This window comes from Pleurodeles waltl, chromosome 11, assembly GCF_031143425.1.
Source record: "Pleurodeles waltl isolate 20211129_DDA chromosome 11, aPleWal1.hap1.20221129, whole genome shotgun sequence".
Taxonomy (NCBI): domain Eukaryota; kingdom Metazoa; phylum Chordata; class Amphibia; order Caudata; family Salamandridae; genus Pleurodeles; species Pleurodeles waltl.
The window spans coordinates 316,871,394-316,890,912 of NC_090450.1; the positions used below are offsets into that span (position 1 = coordinate 316,871,394).

A 19,519-nucleotide genomic window follows, 5' to 3' on the forward strand; every position below is an offset into this window, starting at 1 on the left:
TCGACATAACGGGCCATTCTGATGGTGCCACATAAGTCTCTTGAAGTGGAAATGCCTTACTTGATCTTTGGTTACTACCTTCCGGCCCTTGAGTAAAACTATTTGAGTTATTGGTACTCCCAGGTACCATCATGACCTCTTCCTGATACAGGGCGGTGAAGTGCTTTACCCAGAGTTGTGGGTTGATATTCAGCTCTAGGTTTTTCGGAGGGCCTTCGCATCCCCACCTAATTACCTCCCAGAACTTTTTGCAGTTTTCTGCTGAAATTGCATGCAGGAGAATTTTCCAGAGCTTATGTGGGAAAGTCTTCCTTTTGTGTCTCAGTAATTTCTTGTACTGTTGCCTGCATTCGTAAAAATGTTGCTCATTAAAGTAATTCAGATGCCGATTCTTAAGTGCTTGTGATAGCGTCCTTTTTAATTTTAAACACTCGTCATCAAACCAGCCCTTCATTATATTAGGATTAGTTTGAAGATGCTTGGTCCTTTCCTTTGTTGTTTGTAATAACAGATTATTAAAATTATGCAGGAGGGGTAAGGCCTCGTTACCTGGTAGATTTAGGAACGTGCTGACTGAAAACAACCAGGTTTGACTAGGTACACTCATGAAGGATTTGTCCACATTTGACCTTAACATGTTTTTCCTATTTGGTCTCATAGTTATTGTTAAGCTATTTCCGTTAAATGGAGACTCAGTCTTCCCTGAACTTGTGTCCGGATGGACCATCTCCATTAGCAATGGGTCATGGTCACTCTCGATCCTGTCCCTTATTTCCATGTCGATGACATAATGCGTATTTTCAGATTTCTGGGAAAGTGGCAGTTTCGAAGCAGAGATTGATGATGTGCTGGAGCTTGGATACAATGATGCTGCTTGCTTTGTTGAAGATGTGGTGAGGGCAGAAATCGGAGGGAGAGCTGGAGTGGATGAAGTTCATGATATTGAGGGTTTCCTCGTCAGAGATTTTAGAGTAGGTGGTGGAGGTTCGGTGGTGGCTATGACAAAGTTGGTTCTGGGATGATCCTGGGTTGGGAAGCTGTCTAGATGTCTACTATCTTGCAGTGGAAGTAGGTGGAGAGGTTGTTGCAGAGATTTTGTGAGGGGAGGATGTCCATGGAGTTCACTCTGGGGCTAGCCAGTTCACTGATGATCGCAAAGAGCTCTTTGCTGTTGTGTGTGTTGTTGATGATGCGTTCCTGAAAGGCATTTCTCTTGGTGGTCCTGATGAGTTGCTCATGTGTGTTTAAGGCTTTTTGAAGGCTTCGTGGTTGGTGGGGGTCTTGTTGGTGCACTGTTTCCTTCCGAGGTATCTGCAGTTTTGTTTGGACTCCTTGAGGCCTGGGGGAACCAACTGGCTTTCATTGATAAGAATCTGTTGGAGGGTTTGTTGATGGGGCCAAGGTGATTGCACAGTCTGAGATCCAGTTGATCAGGTCCCGGGCAGCTGTGTTAGTGTTGAGGTCATTTGGGGGGGTGAATTGTTGAGGCTGGTGATTAGCTGGTCCTTGGTGATCTTGTTCCAGCTCCTGTGGGGTGGTAGGTGAGCGAGGTGTCGGTCGGGTGATTTGCTGAAGGTAATGTGTATGCAGTGGTGGTCGGTCCATTGGAGTTTGTGATGTGGCTGATGGAGATGTGGTTACTGGCGGTGAAGATGGGGTCGAGAGGGTGTCCCGTGGAGTGGGTGGCGGAGGAGGTGATGAGTTTCTTGAGTCAGAGGTTGGCGAGGTTTTCGAGCAGCATTGCGGAGTTGTTGTCATTGGCATTCTCCAGGTGGAGGAGTATATAGTCCTTGGAAGTGAGCGCGTGGGTGATGGTGATGTCAGTGATGGTATCGGAGAATGGGGGGTGAGGGCCCAGCGGCCTATGGTTGACACTGCCTCGCAGAGTGATGGTAGGTTGGTTCCAATCTGGAAGTGGATGAGTTCCATGTTCATTGTGGAGTTTTCAGTACTGGTAGAGAGAAGCATAGGGACTCTTTGTGGACAATGGCGATGCCTCCCTGAGGTGGTTGGTGTGATCTTTGCAGAGGATCTTGCAGCCATCTGGGATGGCAATGTCTGGAGCAGAAGAGGTGAGAACATAGGATGGAATGTGTGTATATGATGGCCAATGTAATTTTACATGATACATGTGATATTGAGAGGTAACAATAGGACTATTTTTCTCAGTTTCATCGGTCTGGGATACATCACAGGCCTCATGACCATGGGATTTACCTGTAGACACACAGACAACAGCAAGGGAGTCCCTTCCTTCAACAAGGTGTTTGGACACACCGTTTCACATAGTGCAGCATTAGTGAGGATCTTTAAAGCCTTTGGATGCACACACAGGGTCTCATTTACCATTTGTTGCCATAGGGCAGCACTGGATGTCACTTGGCAGCTCTGCCCTGCATACAAAGGGAAGGGCTGGAATGTGCCATATTACTAACATACAGCACATCCATGATCCGTCTGTGTATGCACCATCACATATTGGTGACTATCGCTAACTGACACACCCTTGCACCATGGTGCATGTGTGTCAGCGCTGTGCCCTCATTAATTTTCACTTTAAGGGACAGATTCCTGCACCAAAAACTAACATGTTTTGCAATTTCCTCATTCTATGTGTCCTGCAGAATGTAGCATACACAGAAAATGGTAATGACAAGGAGACATGTTCTTATTTCTCCTCATTATACCTCCTCTTGGGAAGCACACTAATTGCAAACAGTCCCAGGGTCACAGATTCTTAGATCTGTTAAAATGTGTACGAACATCATTCGTGTTGTATGTGAAAACTCACTGTAAGTCCCATGGAACACTTTCTTGATGTAGGGTAAAGCAACGCTGCACTTTGGTCTGGCTTGCCTTACTCCATATCTTTGAGGCCATGCAAGGCCACACAGGCTGACTTTGCATTGGCTCATAGTTATAGTTTGGGGACCTGCTCCACCAGAGTGTAATGGACATTGCTGCTCCAGCAGCACCACCCACTTGTACATGTGGCTCACAGCGGCATAGTCAGTCTCAACATGTGTGACTTGTTGGGTTGTGTTGCATATGTGCATGTAGTATGGTGCAAGCATGTAGGCCCACACCTGCTACAAATGCACTGTCTCGGTCACCAAAAACATATGGCTATTTTGTTATACAATATTTATTGTTATTAGGTTAGTCATGTACTTCAAATCTACTTACCAGCCAGCAGACCACTCCCATATCTCCCATTCTGGAAGTGCACATTGATGATGGAATTTCAGATGATGAAGGAATCATGAGCACTCTCGGGTACTATGCAAGGACATCCATGAAGAGGCCCATATGGTCCACAATTTCCTGCACATTCATGGTATGAGTGTGCTTCCGATTGCTGTACAGGTGGGCTGTAGTATGTACCAGCTGCAAATAGGTGAAGTCCATTGCCCCCAGTGCATGTGAAAATCCTGCAATGGCATTAAAGCCTTGCTTGTTTTCCTGTTGTTTCTTTGATGTGTTGGGGAAGGTGAGGTACTGGGATGTGAGGCTCATGATGGCATACAGGACGGAGGGGAGGAATGCCGAGAAGGATGGCTAGGATACATATGCCACTCTGGCTGGGGTGGGTTGGAATGTTCCAGAAGCCAGCATGTGTAGTATAGCCAATAGCTTGGCCTGCGGAGCAATGCTGCTGCATCACTATAATGTTGTCTACAGCCTTGGTGCAATCTGGTGCAGGAGCTGGATAATGAACTCCCTCCCAAACCTGTAATGGGCAATGACCTCCTGCTCCCTGAGGACAATGAGAGTTAACCTCTGCGGGTATGTCCGCTACCTTCTCCTGTGCTGCCTTTCTGGTGAAGATGGTGGTGGTGATAGTGGAGGTGGTGGTGATGGTGGTGTTGGTCTTGTTGGTGGTCCAAGCTGCAGTAGGATTAGGTTGATGGGGCCCTAGAGCTTGCCAGAGTGATTTGAGTATGTTATCCTTATGTACCAGTGTAAATGCATCGTTTTTACTCCTGGTATGATGAAGAGTTAATTTTTTTATGCTTTTGAGACTCTGCACGTCTTTTGACAAAGAAGCGTCTTTTCACGATTTCCTTGTAGATACGTCTGCATCAATTCTGCATGTTTTTTAAGGCGGAACGCCTACCTTGCACATCATTGTCGTTATCTGATGCAGCCAGATCTGGCTCTAGGAAAAATTTACGCCGGAGTGAGAAAAGTGACACTACAGGCCTTTAGCATCACTTTTTAAATATGGAGCTCTGAATGTGCCTCTGCTGCATCAAAAAAATGAAACTGCTGGTGCAAGATCCTTGCAAATACCTGTCTGCCAAACCTTCACATGTAGGGTAAACATGCAAGTGTAGACTCTTGTGAGCTGATAACTTTGGTGTTATTATGAAACGTAGCATATAATATTCAGAGTGGGTGAGAAACATATCCTAAGTTGCCTGCTTTGACCAAGATGCCTGATTATTTCAAAGAAACATGAAAGGCAGTATAAGCAATAGTAATAACATGAAAGAGCAAGGGAAGGACAACCAAACATTTCACACTAGGAAACTGGTAGTAAGGGCAAGAGGAATAGGAAGGCAGCACATTAGGACCAAGGACCAAGAAAGCAGGGAAAGGATGGAGATAAAATCAAAAATGGTAATAACAGAAACTAATGAGTTACAAAAATAGGGTTGCTTTCAAAAATATGTTATCTCGTGAAACAGGGAGTCACTACTGAATAGTACTAGCTCTAGAAAAATGTATGCACTCCAAAGCAGTTCAGGTTTACAAAACAAAGATGCACTGTGAGACAATGCTAATTCAAGAAACAAGGATACATAGCTAGACTGTACAAATTCAGATAAAGGGTTGGACAGTGAAATAGTTAAGAAACGAGGATGCTCTGCTAAACAGTGCAAGCTCAGCAAACAATTAATTTATCGAGCATAGGAATCAGATATATTGAAAAACAAAGCATCAGCTAAACAGGAATACTGCATCAATAACCAAAGTAGGCTTTAAGTAAACTGAGGCTTTAAAAGTGTTCTTAATGATCATATACCTGAGGTGAGATGAAGCTAATCATAGATATATTGATCCCTTTTCACCTGTCAGAGTAGGGACAAAGCAGAGAGCAGAGATTCTATGAAGTTCTTTAGCAGGAAAATCATACTGGCTGCTACAAAACCATGTATGAATCTGTAAAGCAAGTCAGGAACTTAACTGGAAATTAATAATGGCATTTGCCACAAGGTCAGGGCTTCAGGGACATGTAGTCCTTGGGAGAAAATGTATTCTGGTAGTCACAAAGCCTGAAGCCATTATAATGTTAAATTATGCTGGGACAAAATTTATGTATGTAGAACTGATGGACAGTCATGATAGAGGGTGTCACAATTTACCTTTCGCTTACTGCCTTTGTCAAATGGAGCTAAAGTGCGACCTCAATTCTTGCAGGTCCTGCTCTGGCCGAGGTAAGGGTGACCATTTCCGGTAGCCATGGTGCTGCTGACAATGGTACGCCACAACAGTCTGTGCCCTCCAGAAGGAGACCCAGAGGAAAAAACCCTAAGAGACAAAAACCTCTTTGACAGGAACTCACTGGAACAGAAGAAAAAAGGACACGTGAAAAATCAGAACTCCAACGCCAAGAAAAGAATAACTGGAAAACCCGGAAAAAATAGGAAGAAAAACTGGAATCAAAGAAAAAACAGCCGGAGCGTGATCACCACCAAAGGAAGTGTTGCAACGCAAAGAGAACAAGAATCTGACCCCTTAAATACCCCTTAGCAGGAAGTGACATGCAGGAAGAAGCAAAAACGCCATTTTGGATTGGGAAAGAGGCTATAGAACAAAGCAGAAGAAGCCACCATATTAGAAAGGGAAACAGATGATTGCAGGAAAAGACAAGAAGAATGGCATGCTGGGAAGGAGAGAATATGGCCCCACTAGGAAAAATGAAAGAAGAAAAAAGGAAGAAAGAAAGAGCCCTAGAACAGGGCACCAGGTAAATGAAGGGCTGGGGGGGCGCTGACATCCTGTGGCAAATATCCGTTGAACGCGGCGAGGCCCAACGCCCAGCCCTGGGCCTCCGACTTCGCCATGGGCAATAATGTGGGCCGTTGCAGGGGCAAGCACTGCGGCCCGCAAAACAGAACGCAGCACCCACTGCAGCCCGAGCAGAGGGTGCTGCGGCAGCCCGCAGCATGACAATAGTTCTCCCCCGAAGCCCTGGTTTTGCCTGGAAAAAGAGGAAATAATTATGGACTAAGAGAGGAGAGTGAACAGAAGATGCGTCTACCCAGGAACATTCGCTGAGAGGTCAGCCCTTCCAGTGAATGAGAAACTGGAGGCGTCTTTGGAAAATCCGAGAGTCACATATTTCCTGGACCTCGTATTCGGGCACATCATCCACCAACTGAGGAGGGGGACAAGGAGAATTGTCTATGAAAAGGATCAGGCAAATAGGGCTTCAACTGAGACACATGAAACACCAGATATATCTTCCAAGTTCGAGGTAAACGAAGACAGAATAACACTGGGTTGACTTCTTTAAGAATCAGGAATGGTCCATAGTAATGGGATTTGAGCTTGTTTTGTGACAGACAGAGAGACGCAAAAATTTGGAAGAAACCCAGACCTTGTCTCTGACTTCAAAAGACGGGGTATCACGTCGTCTCTTATCAGCCATCTTTTTCATCTGTAGTTTGGTAGCTAGTAGATTGGAATGTATGTACGTTGGATACTACGTAGTCGTTGAGTAAATGATGAGATAGCAGGAAGTGTAGATGATTTCCTGATGGTAGCAGGAAAGGATTTAGGATGAAAACCATAAGATCCCAAAAAAAGTAGTTACCTTTGAAGCACTATGTACTGTGTTGTTATATGAGGATTCGGAGAGTGGTAAGGACATAGGCCAGTTGCTTTGTGTAGCACTGCAAAAACAGTGTAAATATAGTTAAAGTCTTTGGTTCAGATGTTCCGTTTGCCCATTAGTTTGTTGATGATAACCAGATGACATGACCACATTGATATGTAGTATTTTGCAAAAATGCCTCCAAAAGAGTAAAATGTATTGGGGCCGCGGTCTGAGACAATGAATTGAGGGAGACCATGAGGGCGAAGGATCTCCTGTATAAAGGTTTGACTCAATTCTCGTGCAGTGGGTAGTTTCTTTAATGCAGTAAAATGAGACATTTTAGTAAATGAGTCAACTGTCAACATTATAATTCAATTTCCTGCTGAGGGAGGTAAGGAACTCATGAAATCGGTTGATACAGTATGCCAAGGAGCTTGTGGAATGGGTAAAGGGCGAAGCAGTCCTGCTGGTTTGGTATGAGGTATCTTAGCTTGTGTACAGATAGGACAAGAAGCCACATAGCTTTCAGTGTCTGTGTTAAGCGTGGGCATAAAAAAGAGTGAAGGAGTAGTTCGTGGTTGGCTTTAATACCACGATGACTGGCAATAGGAGAATCGTGACACATCTGTAGTGCTTCTATTTGGACCATCTTAATAGGGAGGAACAATGCATCCTTATGATATAGTATCCTTTAACTTTATATAGATTTGGACGTATGGTATTCATTTAAATTCTAGAGAGGGTTGAATACTCAGACTTCACTTTATCAAGAAAAAATTGTACTAGTGCAAAATTTCCATCTGGTTCAACTAGGTTTTTTGTGGAAGGATCGATACCTTCAGGATAACGTTGTGACAAGGCGTCTACCAAAATATTTTGAGAACCACGGATGTAAGTTATGTAGAAGTTAAATTGACTAAAAATGAAGGCCCATCAGGCTTGGCGGCTGTTCCGGCATGGGAAATTACATAGACACTGTAAGTTTCGATGGTCTGTTCTAAACTCAAAGGTTTCCCTTGAAACCCATGTGGAATTGTCTCCATTCATTACAGGTTGTCTTTAAGGCAAGTAGTTCTCATTCCAAAACAGAATAATTATGATCTGAATCAGATAATATATGGGATAGATAAAAAAACAGTTGTTATAATCCATCATCGCTCTGCTTCTTTAGTAATGCGGCCCCTATTGCTATCTCTGAAGCATCAGTGACAATAATAAATTGCTTGGTGGTATCAGGGAGTCCTAGTATAGGAGCTTGCGTGAAGGCATGCTTTAGGCCTTGAAATGCGGTTTCTGCAACTTCTGTCCAACAAAAGCCGTTCCGTGGACTCTCTTTCTTAAGAGTTCGGTGATATGACTAGTTTGCTGGGCGAAATCTGCTATGAATTGACGATAGAAATTGGCCAATCCTAAAACACACTGGATTTCTTTGATAGAAGAGGGGGATGGCCAGTCTAGAATGGCTTGAACCTTGTCTGGATCCAGGGCAATACCAACTTGGTTGATATGGTACCCCAAATATTTCACCTCAGTCTTGTCAAATTCAAATTTTTCTGGTTTGCAAAATAGTTGGTGTTGCCGGAGTCTTTCTAAGACTTGAAGTACATGCATAGTATGATGTTCTGGATGAATATAATATATTAAGATATCATCTAGGTATATAACCACTGTTTGATTTAAAAGGTCAGAAAACAATGAGTCCATAAACCTTTGAAAAATAGAGGGAGCGTTGGTTAGGCCAAGGGCATTACACGATATTCTTAATGACCAAAAGAGGTGCGAAAAGTAGTTTTCCATTTGTCACCTTCTTTTATTCTTAGAAGATGGTAGACTCCCCTAAGATCTAACTTACTACATTTCTTTGCTCCTCTTACTGCTTCTAGAATATCTTTTATGAGGGGCAGAGGATACTGGTCCTTTATGGTGATCTTATTGAGCCCGCAAAAGTCTATACACGGATGTAGATCCATTGTCTTTTTTGGCACGAAAAAGAGGGGAACCTCATTAGGTGAATATCAGGGACAGTCAACCCGTTCTGTAAGTTTTCTTCCAGATATTTCTTGAGTATCTTCTTTTCGGACTCAGTAAGTGAATACATTCTCCCAAAGGGTACTAAAGTACCAGTTTCTAAGGGAATGGCACAATCAAATTCTCCATGTGGTGGCACTCCATGTGGTGGCAGCACTGGTCTTTTGGGTTTCTGAAACATGTCTGCATATTCCAGGTAATTACTGGGTACCCCTTGGATAGAGTTGATGGAACAACCTACTTCTTGTGGTGTCAAAAGCATTGTCCTTGGTAACCAGTATGATCCTGATAAAAAGCAATGATGTTGACAGAATTGGGAAGAAAGCGAAAGAGTTCTTCTTTCCCAATTGATATAGGGATTGTGTTGTGTTAACCAGGGCATCTCTAGAATTATTACGTGATTTGGTGAAGAAATCAGATCAAAGGAAACATATTCCTGATGCTTCCCGAAATGTAAATATAAGGGATGAGTAGTATTTGTGACAGGTCCAGAAGCTAGAAGAGATCCATCAACTGTATGAACCTTCTCCGGTATGTCCTCAGGTAGCCGAGGGATTTTCTTTTCCATAGCTCATGTCTCATCCAGGTATCTTGGATCCAGTCAGGCTTCTTTGCAAAACCTTTAACTCAACCCTGGGTAGCTGTGGCTTTGAGCAGCAAGACTTAAACAAGGGGACTAGTGTAAGGCATTTAGAAGTCCAAACAACAAAACAAGAAAAATCACACATCACAAAAGAAATCCAACACCAACTTATATAAATAGATTATATTTTGATTAATTTTTAGACACCAAGATAAGCAAAATCCACCAGAGGCATCCGGGGATATAGATTTTTAAGTAAAATGTAGATCTCAAATTTTAGTCTAAAGAGCAAACAAGCACTGTTATAAGTAAACTTTAGAAATTTTTAAAAAGTTTGAAAAAGTTGTGTCTGGCTACTCCCGCTCGAGTGGGATGACCAAAAGTGACAGGGAGAAGATCAGGGGGCCAGCAAGGAGTAATTGAACAGTGACCTGGCCACCAAAACAGTCCTAAGTCCCGTTCCACACATTAAGACTGCCATAGATTTCAATGGAGTGGTCCTGATGCTGGAAGTGCAGGATACTGAGTATTCTGAAAGATGTTCTAGATGTTGTGTGGTTGATGGGGGGGGGGGTATCTTGGTAGTTTTTCCTTCCTTCATGGATAAGGCAGGGTGAGTTTTGCTGCAGAGGTCACTGACCCTCAAAGTCCTGTTTGAGCCATTAGAACACCAGCTGCAGCTGGGCTACAGGTGTTCAGACAAAGCAGGTCCAGCGGTATCCTTTGGTAAGGGCTGGTGTCCTTCTTTGGGGAACAGTCTGGACTCAGGCAACACTCCTGTGTAGAGTAGACTCAGGTGCAACGTATGAGCATCAAAGGATCTGTCTCTTGGGTCACCCAGAAGCAGTCCCAAGAGGGCTACTGGCCCTCAAAGAAGGTGGCTACTGGCTTGCCGGAATGGGAATCTTCAGCTTTGATGGCCAAATTGCTGGTTTCAGGGGGTCAGCTGACTGTCCCCTTGAATCACTTCTTTGAACTGGAGATCAGAGCAACTTTTCCACAAGCTAAGAGCCGCAGGCACAGTTCTCTCTTTTCTAGCCCCAGGTGCGGCAGATGCAGTCCAGTCACTAGCCAATGAGCTACCAGTATCCCTCTCGTTCTGAGATGACTTCCAGCTATGTGTGGCATCTAGCAATCACACAGTGCACTATTCTACCCCCTCTCAATATGTCTGAAACATTGCTTGGATGTTAGGATCTTGGTAGCCCACCTTATAGGTATTATATGGTTTGTACTACGATAATAGGACTGCATATCTGGGACTGCAGAACTTTAGAATATTGGGGGCTGAGTCCTTCCACACCTTCAGAAACTGTCAGTCCGATTTCTGGCTTTTTCACACTGCCTCATCAGGACCCCTTAACTTTAGTGGGGTGGAAGATAATCATAGCAAACTAAACATGACACTCCGACTCCCCAGGGAAGTCATGGAAATAGATCTCACCCTTTCGCTGTATTACTCATGCATGCCCAGGCAAAAAACAAGAGAGATACTAGATAAGTTTTCAATACATGTATTGAAAGAATCGTAATTGTGCATTGAGAAAATGAGCTGTGATAATTAGGCACATGAAACATTGCAAATTTATCAGCATTATGAACACGGTAAAGATAATGAACAGTCCAACCATGGTGAGTGTGTTCCAGAAGTTGTAAAGGTTCCTACCTAACCCTAGGACTATACTGAGAGCAAAGCAGGTGCACATTTATACCTCTGCCCGATCTAAGGGATTAGCTTTAGCCACCATGCATATAAACTGCATCAGGAGTCAAACTGTAGTGTGGAAAGCAATCCTTTCTGGAAGTTGGACGATTAGTGCCAGCAGAACTGCATGTCAAATACAGCGTTCGTCCCAGGACGGTCACGGCTGGAATGTCCCTCTACGCCTTCTGGGTCTGTGCATTATTTATATAAGAAAACCACATTATGTTAGAAGCACAGCTCTGATGCAATGCTATGTCTAGGTTAGAACATGGATACTCTCAAGCGTTTTCCCAGGGCCCATAAACTTTGGTCTGCGATGTGACGGTAGGCCGCATTGATGCCAGCAGGGTAGCGGTCAAGGGTTGGAGGGGTTAGCAGTAAGGTGGGTGTAGGAGAAGTGAAGCATGTACGTCTGGTGTCTGAATTGCACAATGTAAAACCAAAAACTTGGGATTAATCCCAGCTACTCCACTTAACTAAATTGTGTGATCCTAGACAATTGCTTTATTTCTTTTTTCATTATTACATATGAAGATCTCAAAATCCATGAATCCATGATGTGTGCTGTACAAAACCTTCTCCTGTTTTTGGTTTAATAAACAATAATGCTGTTATGTATGATATAAACCCAGACTACCCTATAGATAACATAATAACTGATTTGCCTCTTACAGACTTTATCATGTTTGTACTTTTTTGCTGCAAGATTGTTTAGAAAATAAGGGTTTTTTCTAAATATAAGCTGTGGAGGGCACCCTAGTTACTTCCTTTCTTTAAATTAAATTAACCTTTAAATAGATACTTGTCTGTTTATTAAACATTGCTGTAATGTTCCTGCTGAGTCAAGTCCAGTGCTGCTATTGTCGAGGGGGGCGCATGTAAAGGTCAGGAAGGCAGCATGCAGCCCCCTGGGCCCTACTTTGAGTCACAATGGGTTAGAAGCTGTCTCCTGAACGAGCAATGCAAGCACTAGAAAATAGTGTACTGTGCTCCTAGCCTTTGAACAGAATGTTCTGATTACATCGTGAGAACAGGCTAACTAAAGCAAGCAACTCCTACATTACATTCCTAGAGTAAAATCATGCAAATAAAGTGTGAGAAATGTCATTGCTAAAAAGACATGCTAAATGCAATGCAGCAAAAACGTGTAAATGTAAAATTTAAAATGAAGCTAAAAATGAGAGCCAAAGTAGGTCCAAGGGGGCCTCACCACAGAGGTATGGCCACCTGTGGGCTCCATGCCCATAGGGAAACCGGTTTGGCCCTATCTGTTCCACAAAACCAAAGGGGCAAATCTTCAAGAGTGTAATTGCCATTTGTCCACCAAAAGTGGCTTTGCTTTTGAAGCTCGCCTTCTAGGCTAACACCCTGAGTGCCTTCCTGTGCGTAGGAGGTAACACCTCTACTTGTAGCAGGTGCCTATTGTTCTTAAACCTAGGAGTCATTTACCCTACTTCTCAGAAGTAAAGAAGGCAGTCTGGTGACCAGCAACTGTGCAAAGCCACAGGACACACTGGCCCACAGAGTGGTAACTTTCTAAACGTTGCCCTTCCTTAAAAGTGACTTGGGCCTCCAGTCAGGTTTAATGCCATAGTTAATTTGATACATTAAAATACAATTTTCCTAGTCCCATTGAGAAGTTAGCAGGACTGAAATGGTAGCCGGTAACTCTATGTTAAATATTGGGACTACTACAATTTGGAGGATTTGCTGTTAGGACATGTTAAAAGTATATATACCACTTACAAATATACAACTGCCTGCCTTAGGACTGCATAGACCTTCCTTAGGAGAGACTTATATATATTGCTAAAGGAATTGGAGGCTTTGCCATTGGATTAAATGCAATTTGAAACTGCCCTTCCAGGTTGCAGTGGCAAGCAGGGAGCCATCTTGTACTTTGTCAAACACAGGGTGGCACTACCAGTGCAGCAGTCCGTGGGGGACACTTTGGGCCTCATTATGACATTGGCGGTAAATGCCGGCTACCGCCACGGGGACGGCCACCAACATACTGTCGCCGTGGCTACCAGCCACCAACCGCATTATGACCGTAGACGGAATACCGCCAGAAGGCTGGCGGTATTCTGTTGACGTCATGGCGGCAGACGGCGGTAAGGTGGTGCTGCTGCCAGCAGCAGCGCCACACCAGAAAAATACCGCCTACCGTATCATAAGTCATGATACGGCCTGGCAGTGTTTTGCTGGTAGACGCTGCTGCTCTGCTGGTAGCAGCGCCATGTCCCGTCTCCTGCCCGGAGGACCCCCTGCAAGCAGGTAAGTCGGGTTCTCCGACAGGAGAGAGGGGTGGGGGTGTTGTGTGCGTGTGTGGGGGGGTTGTGTGGGGGGTGTGTGTCTGTTTTGTATACGTGCATGCGGGTGTGAATGAATGCATGTGAGTGTACGTGCATGTTGTGTGTTGTGAATGCGTGTGTGCTACAATGTATGTTAGTGTGTGTTGCGTGGTGTGGTATGTATGTGTGCATGTGTGTGTGGATGTGGGTATGTGTGTGTGTATGAGTGTGCATATGTGCACATGTGGGTGTGTTGATGTCGGGGGGTCAGGAGTGGGAGGGGGAAGATGGGGGAGGGCTCTGGAGAGGGGGAGGGGGCGGGGAGACCCCTCTCAGTGCCAGGAAAGTAATTCCCTGGCACTGATAGTGCCTAACGCCATGGTTTTCATGGCAGTAAGATTGCCACGAAAAGCATGGCGGCAGGCGGGGTCCTAATCCCGAGGGTGGGATTGTGACAGCCGCAGGGCTGGAGACTGAAATCTCCAGGCCTGCAGCTGTTACCACCCTGGCGGAGGGAGTGGTAAATTGCTGGTTTGGCTTGAGCCAAACCACCAATGTCATAATTTGGGAAAAGGTACCGCTAGCCTGTTGGCAGTACCTTTCTCCAAATTACCGCCGTCCACCAGGGTCGTAATGACCCCCTTTGTTTTACATGCCCTGGGTACTCTTAGTACCATACACTACTTATAAGTAAGTCCGCTCATACCACTGGAGATAAGCCATTTCAATACAAATCTTGTAGGGGGTCAGAACATTGGCACTGAGGTCTGCTTACCAGGCTGCTGTGCACTCTAAAAGTAAAAAAGCAGCAGCATCAGTCCAAAACTTTGGTGGTGATCATGCAAAAAGAGGCATTTCCTTACAGCACTGTTCAGTGGGACGATACTGTATCAGTGAAAAGAGATTCAATAGTAGGCTATGGTGATGAAAATATATGCCAAGGGAATTATCATGTCAGTGATGCTACTCAATTAGTTAATGTGATTTTAATTGGGTTCTGCTCTTCGGAGGAATGTGCTGCTGTGAGTTATGCCACTGCATTTTCATATATCATACCAATTTCACTCTTCATTTATGATGATGAAACTTGTTCTTTTGGTTTGAAACAAGCTATTCAGATTGTGATTTTATGCCTTTGGTCTAGCCTTGTAATGAAGGCACCGTGCTATGGGAATGCCACATGTTCTCGGCTTCCAATAACACTGCTGAAGAAGCTCCAAATTATGAAGGGCTTGCATACTCAGATACTGATACACATTGTTAATTCAAGCAAATCACTTAATTGCTGTGTAATCTGCATGAAATGGTAATAAGCCTGTATGGTTCTGAAGGAAAACAGGTCTCACCATCTGCTGATTAGGGTGTTAATTCTGAGTACTGGTGTATGTAAAGCTCTTCAGAATTAGACCGGGCTATGCTTTTTCTACAACCTAGTGCTTGGTGGTTACAACTTTTTAATTACTATGCAGAGTTTATATAAATTTTGTGTCAGATGCATCCACAGACGTAATTCTTTCTAAAGATGTACATTGTTCAGTCTTTTCAATCTTGACGTTTTCTTTAGTGCTACTGTTCTAACCTGTCTGCGTATTGTATATGTTTTCAGATTTGACAACAAATTTGATATTTCATTCTGCGGAAGTACTTTTACTACATAATTTAGTTGCAAGCTGTCAAAATGAAGTAGTGGCCATTTTGTATTAATTTGTGATTTTATATTGCATTTAGCACACCGGAGGAAATCAGACTTCTTTACAATGAAGCACTTGGACACACATGTGCATTCTATGAGTAGGTCACATATACTGCAAAAACAGAACAGTAAAAACGTAGTGATGCCCTTTCAACAGTGTACGTACTTCCATAAATGTTAGAGTTAACACACAAGAAAGGCATCAAATGGAGTAATTAGAGGTACCCCATGGGGAGGACTTGAGTAACGGAGATCTAATTCAAGGCTTAAGTACAGCTCATAAGAACTAGGAAGATAATGAATCTTCCCAACATATGTAACAAGCAATGGTAAAGCTAGTAGATCGGGTATTAGCTGACAGCCTTTTGGCTGGGGAAGCGCCTATGCCTAAATCAAACAAAACATTGTCTGAAAAACAAATATTGTCTCGAAAAGAAAAGCACACATTACCATGGTAGTGCTTGACACTTAAGGGAACTACTTTGTGGGTATGTGTGCTCCTTGTGAATAAACAGAATGCCATCACCCAGAGTGGAGTTAGCCAATGGCTGAACCATTAAGCCATGCTATTTTGTTTAGTAAGAGGACAAAATATGATTGGCACAACAATATTTCAATGGGTGATGTGGGCTGGTATAAAGCCAATAAGAGTAAGTATAATATACATATAATTGTAGAAAAATCAAACGGACGTGGCTAACACCAGATCTAAAAATGGTAGGGAACATACCTGTGGGTTCACCATGTTTGAGTAAGTGCATTATATTCTGTGCTTAAATGTATACTGTCCTATGGTAAGTCACATTGGTGTTTATTAATCCCAATAATACTCCATTAGGAAGTACCTTTGGACTCCACTAAGGTTTGCTTTATCTCCCTTCTTCTCAGTGGCTTCAGCATCACTTTAGATCTGCACACACTGGACTGCGCAAGTCAGACATCTCTACCATTTCTTGTTTTTATATGATAATTTTATTCAAGATGTTAATTTTATACTTTGGGCAACTCTGCTTATAGTACTCCTGAGTGGAAGCCACTTGGGATTAATTACTTTTTGTATTTATTTCACCTGAGCAATTGCAGTAACAGCATTTGTTTCATAACTAATGTTTCGTAACTACAATCTGATTTCCCCCAGTTTCGCCATCTACAGCCATAAATGTAACTCCAGAGGCAAATGTGACTACAGTGAGGCAACAGACTCCAGAGGGACATGTTGTGGTCGAAGTTCATCCAAACAACACAACCCCCAGCTTTTTCCAGAAGATCCTTGAGAAAGGTACGATACATGTACTGAACTCTCTTCTTACTTTTCACAAGGGTGATAGTGACCATCAAAGGACAAGAGTAAAAATATTTTTACTGAATGTGGGAAACACTCTCACTATTTTAAGTCTGTTTGCACTAAACCAAGTCATTAAAGACTAAAAAATACTCACTAAACTTCTCTTTTCAAAACACCGGACCACAAATCTACGTTTGCAGTGAAGAATATGTAAGAAAAAAGGGTGATTGGCTGTGGGGGTGAATTCACTAATAACTACTGGGAGAAACCCCTCTCCCTGATTCCTCAGGTCTCCTGAAATTATAGATCCGCCTTTCCCCCTCCAATATATTGTATAGAACAAATGTAAGATCATCGATGCTAGAATAGAAAACAAGCCAAGAAAGACAATAACAGCCATAAATGTAATCCTACAAGTGTCACGTTCTTTCCCTTAATTTGGGACTGAACGATTTTATTATCCTACTGGGGTACAATAGAAAATATGTACCTGGAACATATTCAAGTTGGTATAGAATTGTGACCCCAAAGATACCTTTTAGGGATTGATGTTAGCAGCACCAAATGTAACATGTGAGTATGTCTAGATCTAGTTCGAGATAAAATAATACTTCTGCAGCCATGTGTTCATCAACTTTTTCAATGCACTCTTAGTGGATTTGAAAAGATTTCAACCCAATAGTACATCATGAGTTTGGGCCTTCCTTGAAAAATATGATATTAGATAATGTGACATTTACTTTTCTGTTATGCCATCTGCCCAATAACCCTCAATCTAGGCTGTGGTAGGAGCATTGTTGATATTAAGCAGTCCTCATTCAATTGCCACCAAAACCACCATCACACTGTACCGTGGGTGTTGATGTAAACAACAGGGGGAAAAGAACAAGCTTGCACTTTGGTGCAGTGACTACTGGAAATGTTCTTTAGGCTGATGGTCAGCGAGGGATGGTAGCACAAGTTTGCTGTTCCTCTCTGTGCTGATGTGTTTGTCAGGAGCAGAAGTGTGGTTGGGGAAATGAATGGATGCATGTTAATGGCAAAAGCCATGACACATTCCACATTCAGTTAGTTTTAACAATTTCTATTGTGGGGCTCTATTACTTTATTTAAGGTATGCTGGTACACTACTCAATGGCTATTTCTTTAGCAGCTTAAATGTGATTTCATTATTTAAAATTGCATTTTACAATGCTAAGTAGAACATGGACATAAAATAAGAAGTTCATCCCATTTTTTGTGCAATATATACTTGTGTATTCTAATTGTGTGATTGTGGCTCTCCTGCTCTTTCTCAAGGAGGATTTATGGCACTGTCAGTTTGGAGCACATATGAAAAAGATTCCTCTTAATTCCTTTTCTTTTACTGTGTTAGGGATAGGCTGCAAAGATTTACAGCTGAAACCACATGAGCAGCCACAAACCCTGGCTCCTACTGCCAAGGATCTGTACAGTAAGTACATATAACTTTTTTATGCTTAATGCTGAATACACAGCAGTTTTCCAAGTGCTCACTTGGTCTATAATCATTTAGAGCAACCAGTATTTTTTTAGCAGAACATCCTCTCCCTATACTTGTAGTGGGCACAGCAGGTAATGTTCAGAGGGAGACTTCCTCACACTTTTAATATCACGAATGACATATTTATTTGAAAGTTACAAAAGTAGAGAAAGATGAAGAGAAAAGAAAAAGTAATATTGAGTAAAAGAAGGAAGCACAGAAAGCTATGAAATGTAAAGGGAGTCAGGAAATAAAGGAAAGAAGCCAAGATCATGTGGTCAAGGCAGAAATGAGGATATGAAAAGTGACAGTGCAAGCCAATATTCAAGAGGAAATTTTTGTATGAATTTTGTATGAATGATACAAGAGTATGTTAAAAACTTTTGGAGAACCATTGAAAATCACCATGTAAAACAACAGTGATGTATACAATAAATACTGAGTAGGCCAGTGTGTTTGACTACATTTCTACTTTACTGTGTACATCTATTGCAAAATGATCAGAAGTTCACAAGAAATAATCCATAAAAATAACGGCAAACATCAAGAGTTGTATTCTGTAAAAGTGCTGTGAGTTCAGTAAACAATTGCCGAAATGTTACAGATCCAAGCCAACATGCATGAAAAAACAACATGCAAGAGAAAAACCTAAAACTACAGCTTGGAAAACTAAGGAGTGTGTCCAGCACTTGGGGAAAGTCACAATTCTGCAAGAAAATGAAAAGCAACAAGCATGGTGTGAATAAATCACCAAGAAAGCCTTTGACTTATCAAAGTCAAAATGAGTTGATTACTCAATAGTCAGGGGCAGAGAACATTTAAACCATTTCTATCGACCCAGATGAATTGGCGATGTGAGATGTCATTGAGAGAAGATAATTTAATTATACAGAGGTGAGCATTAAATGATAATACTCAAGCAATAGGACAGTATTGAGTAAAATACTTACAATTGTACAATTCAAGAGACTCTCCATGGAAGATTGTTCAAGCGACAGGAACAGTAACATATCAAGGCATACCCTATCAACAACATATCAAGGCTCAAGGTGCAATGCATAACTGTCTCAAAAACAGACTTAAGGCATTAGACCTGCAGATAATAGTACTTAAAGTGAGCAGTAAGGTGAACATTTCTAATTGGATTAATCAGAGGTGGCTAAAAAAACAATAATTTATTTTGAAAGAAATGGGGCAACCCAGTACCCTGGGACCTGGGTAAGTGAATAACATAAAAAAAATGTTTTGGTCCTTCTGGGGGAAGGATATGAATTAACCTCCACAACAGTGGTTGTACCATAAAGAACTTTCTGTACCGATGAGGATTGTGAATAAAATTTCACATTTATTAGAAACTTAAATTCAACAATTTAAAGTAAAGTAATCGAGGTGCTCTAGTATAACGGCCCAGTGTGAGTGAATTATGTATTAGTATAAGTGTTGTAGTGCTATTTACATGAAAACTAAAACCAAACTGTGGTTAAAAGCATGAGGTCTCAAATAAGCATCTATAATCATAGGTACTGTGAGCCTGCTGAATTTCTCAAAAGTCAATCCACATTTTCTAATACAATGTCAACATTTCAACCCCAATCAAAGAAATT

At 42.4% G+C, this 19,519-nt stretch overlaps 1 protein-coding gene across 2 annotated transcripts in view; it reads left to right on the top strand.

The window, feature by feature from the left end:
• LOC138265662 (kyphoscoliosis peptidase-like) overlaps positions 1-19,519 on the top strand; it is a 361,876-nt gene that overhangs the window by 118,080 nt on the left and 224,277 nt on the right. For both annotated transcript variants that reach the window (XM_069213573.1, XM_069213572.1), the window contains 2 exons: positions 16,268-16,408; positions 17,790-17,867. In XM_069213573.1, coding sequence (XP_069069674.1) covers positions 16,268-16,408; positions 17,790-17,867 — 219 coding nt within the window. The remainder of the gene's footprint in view (positions 1-16,267; positions 16,409-17,789; positions 17,868-19,519) is intronic.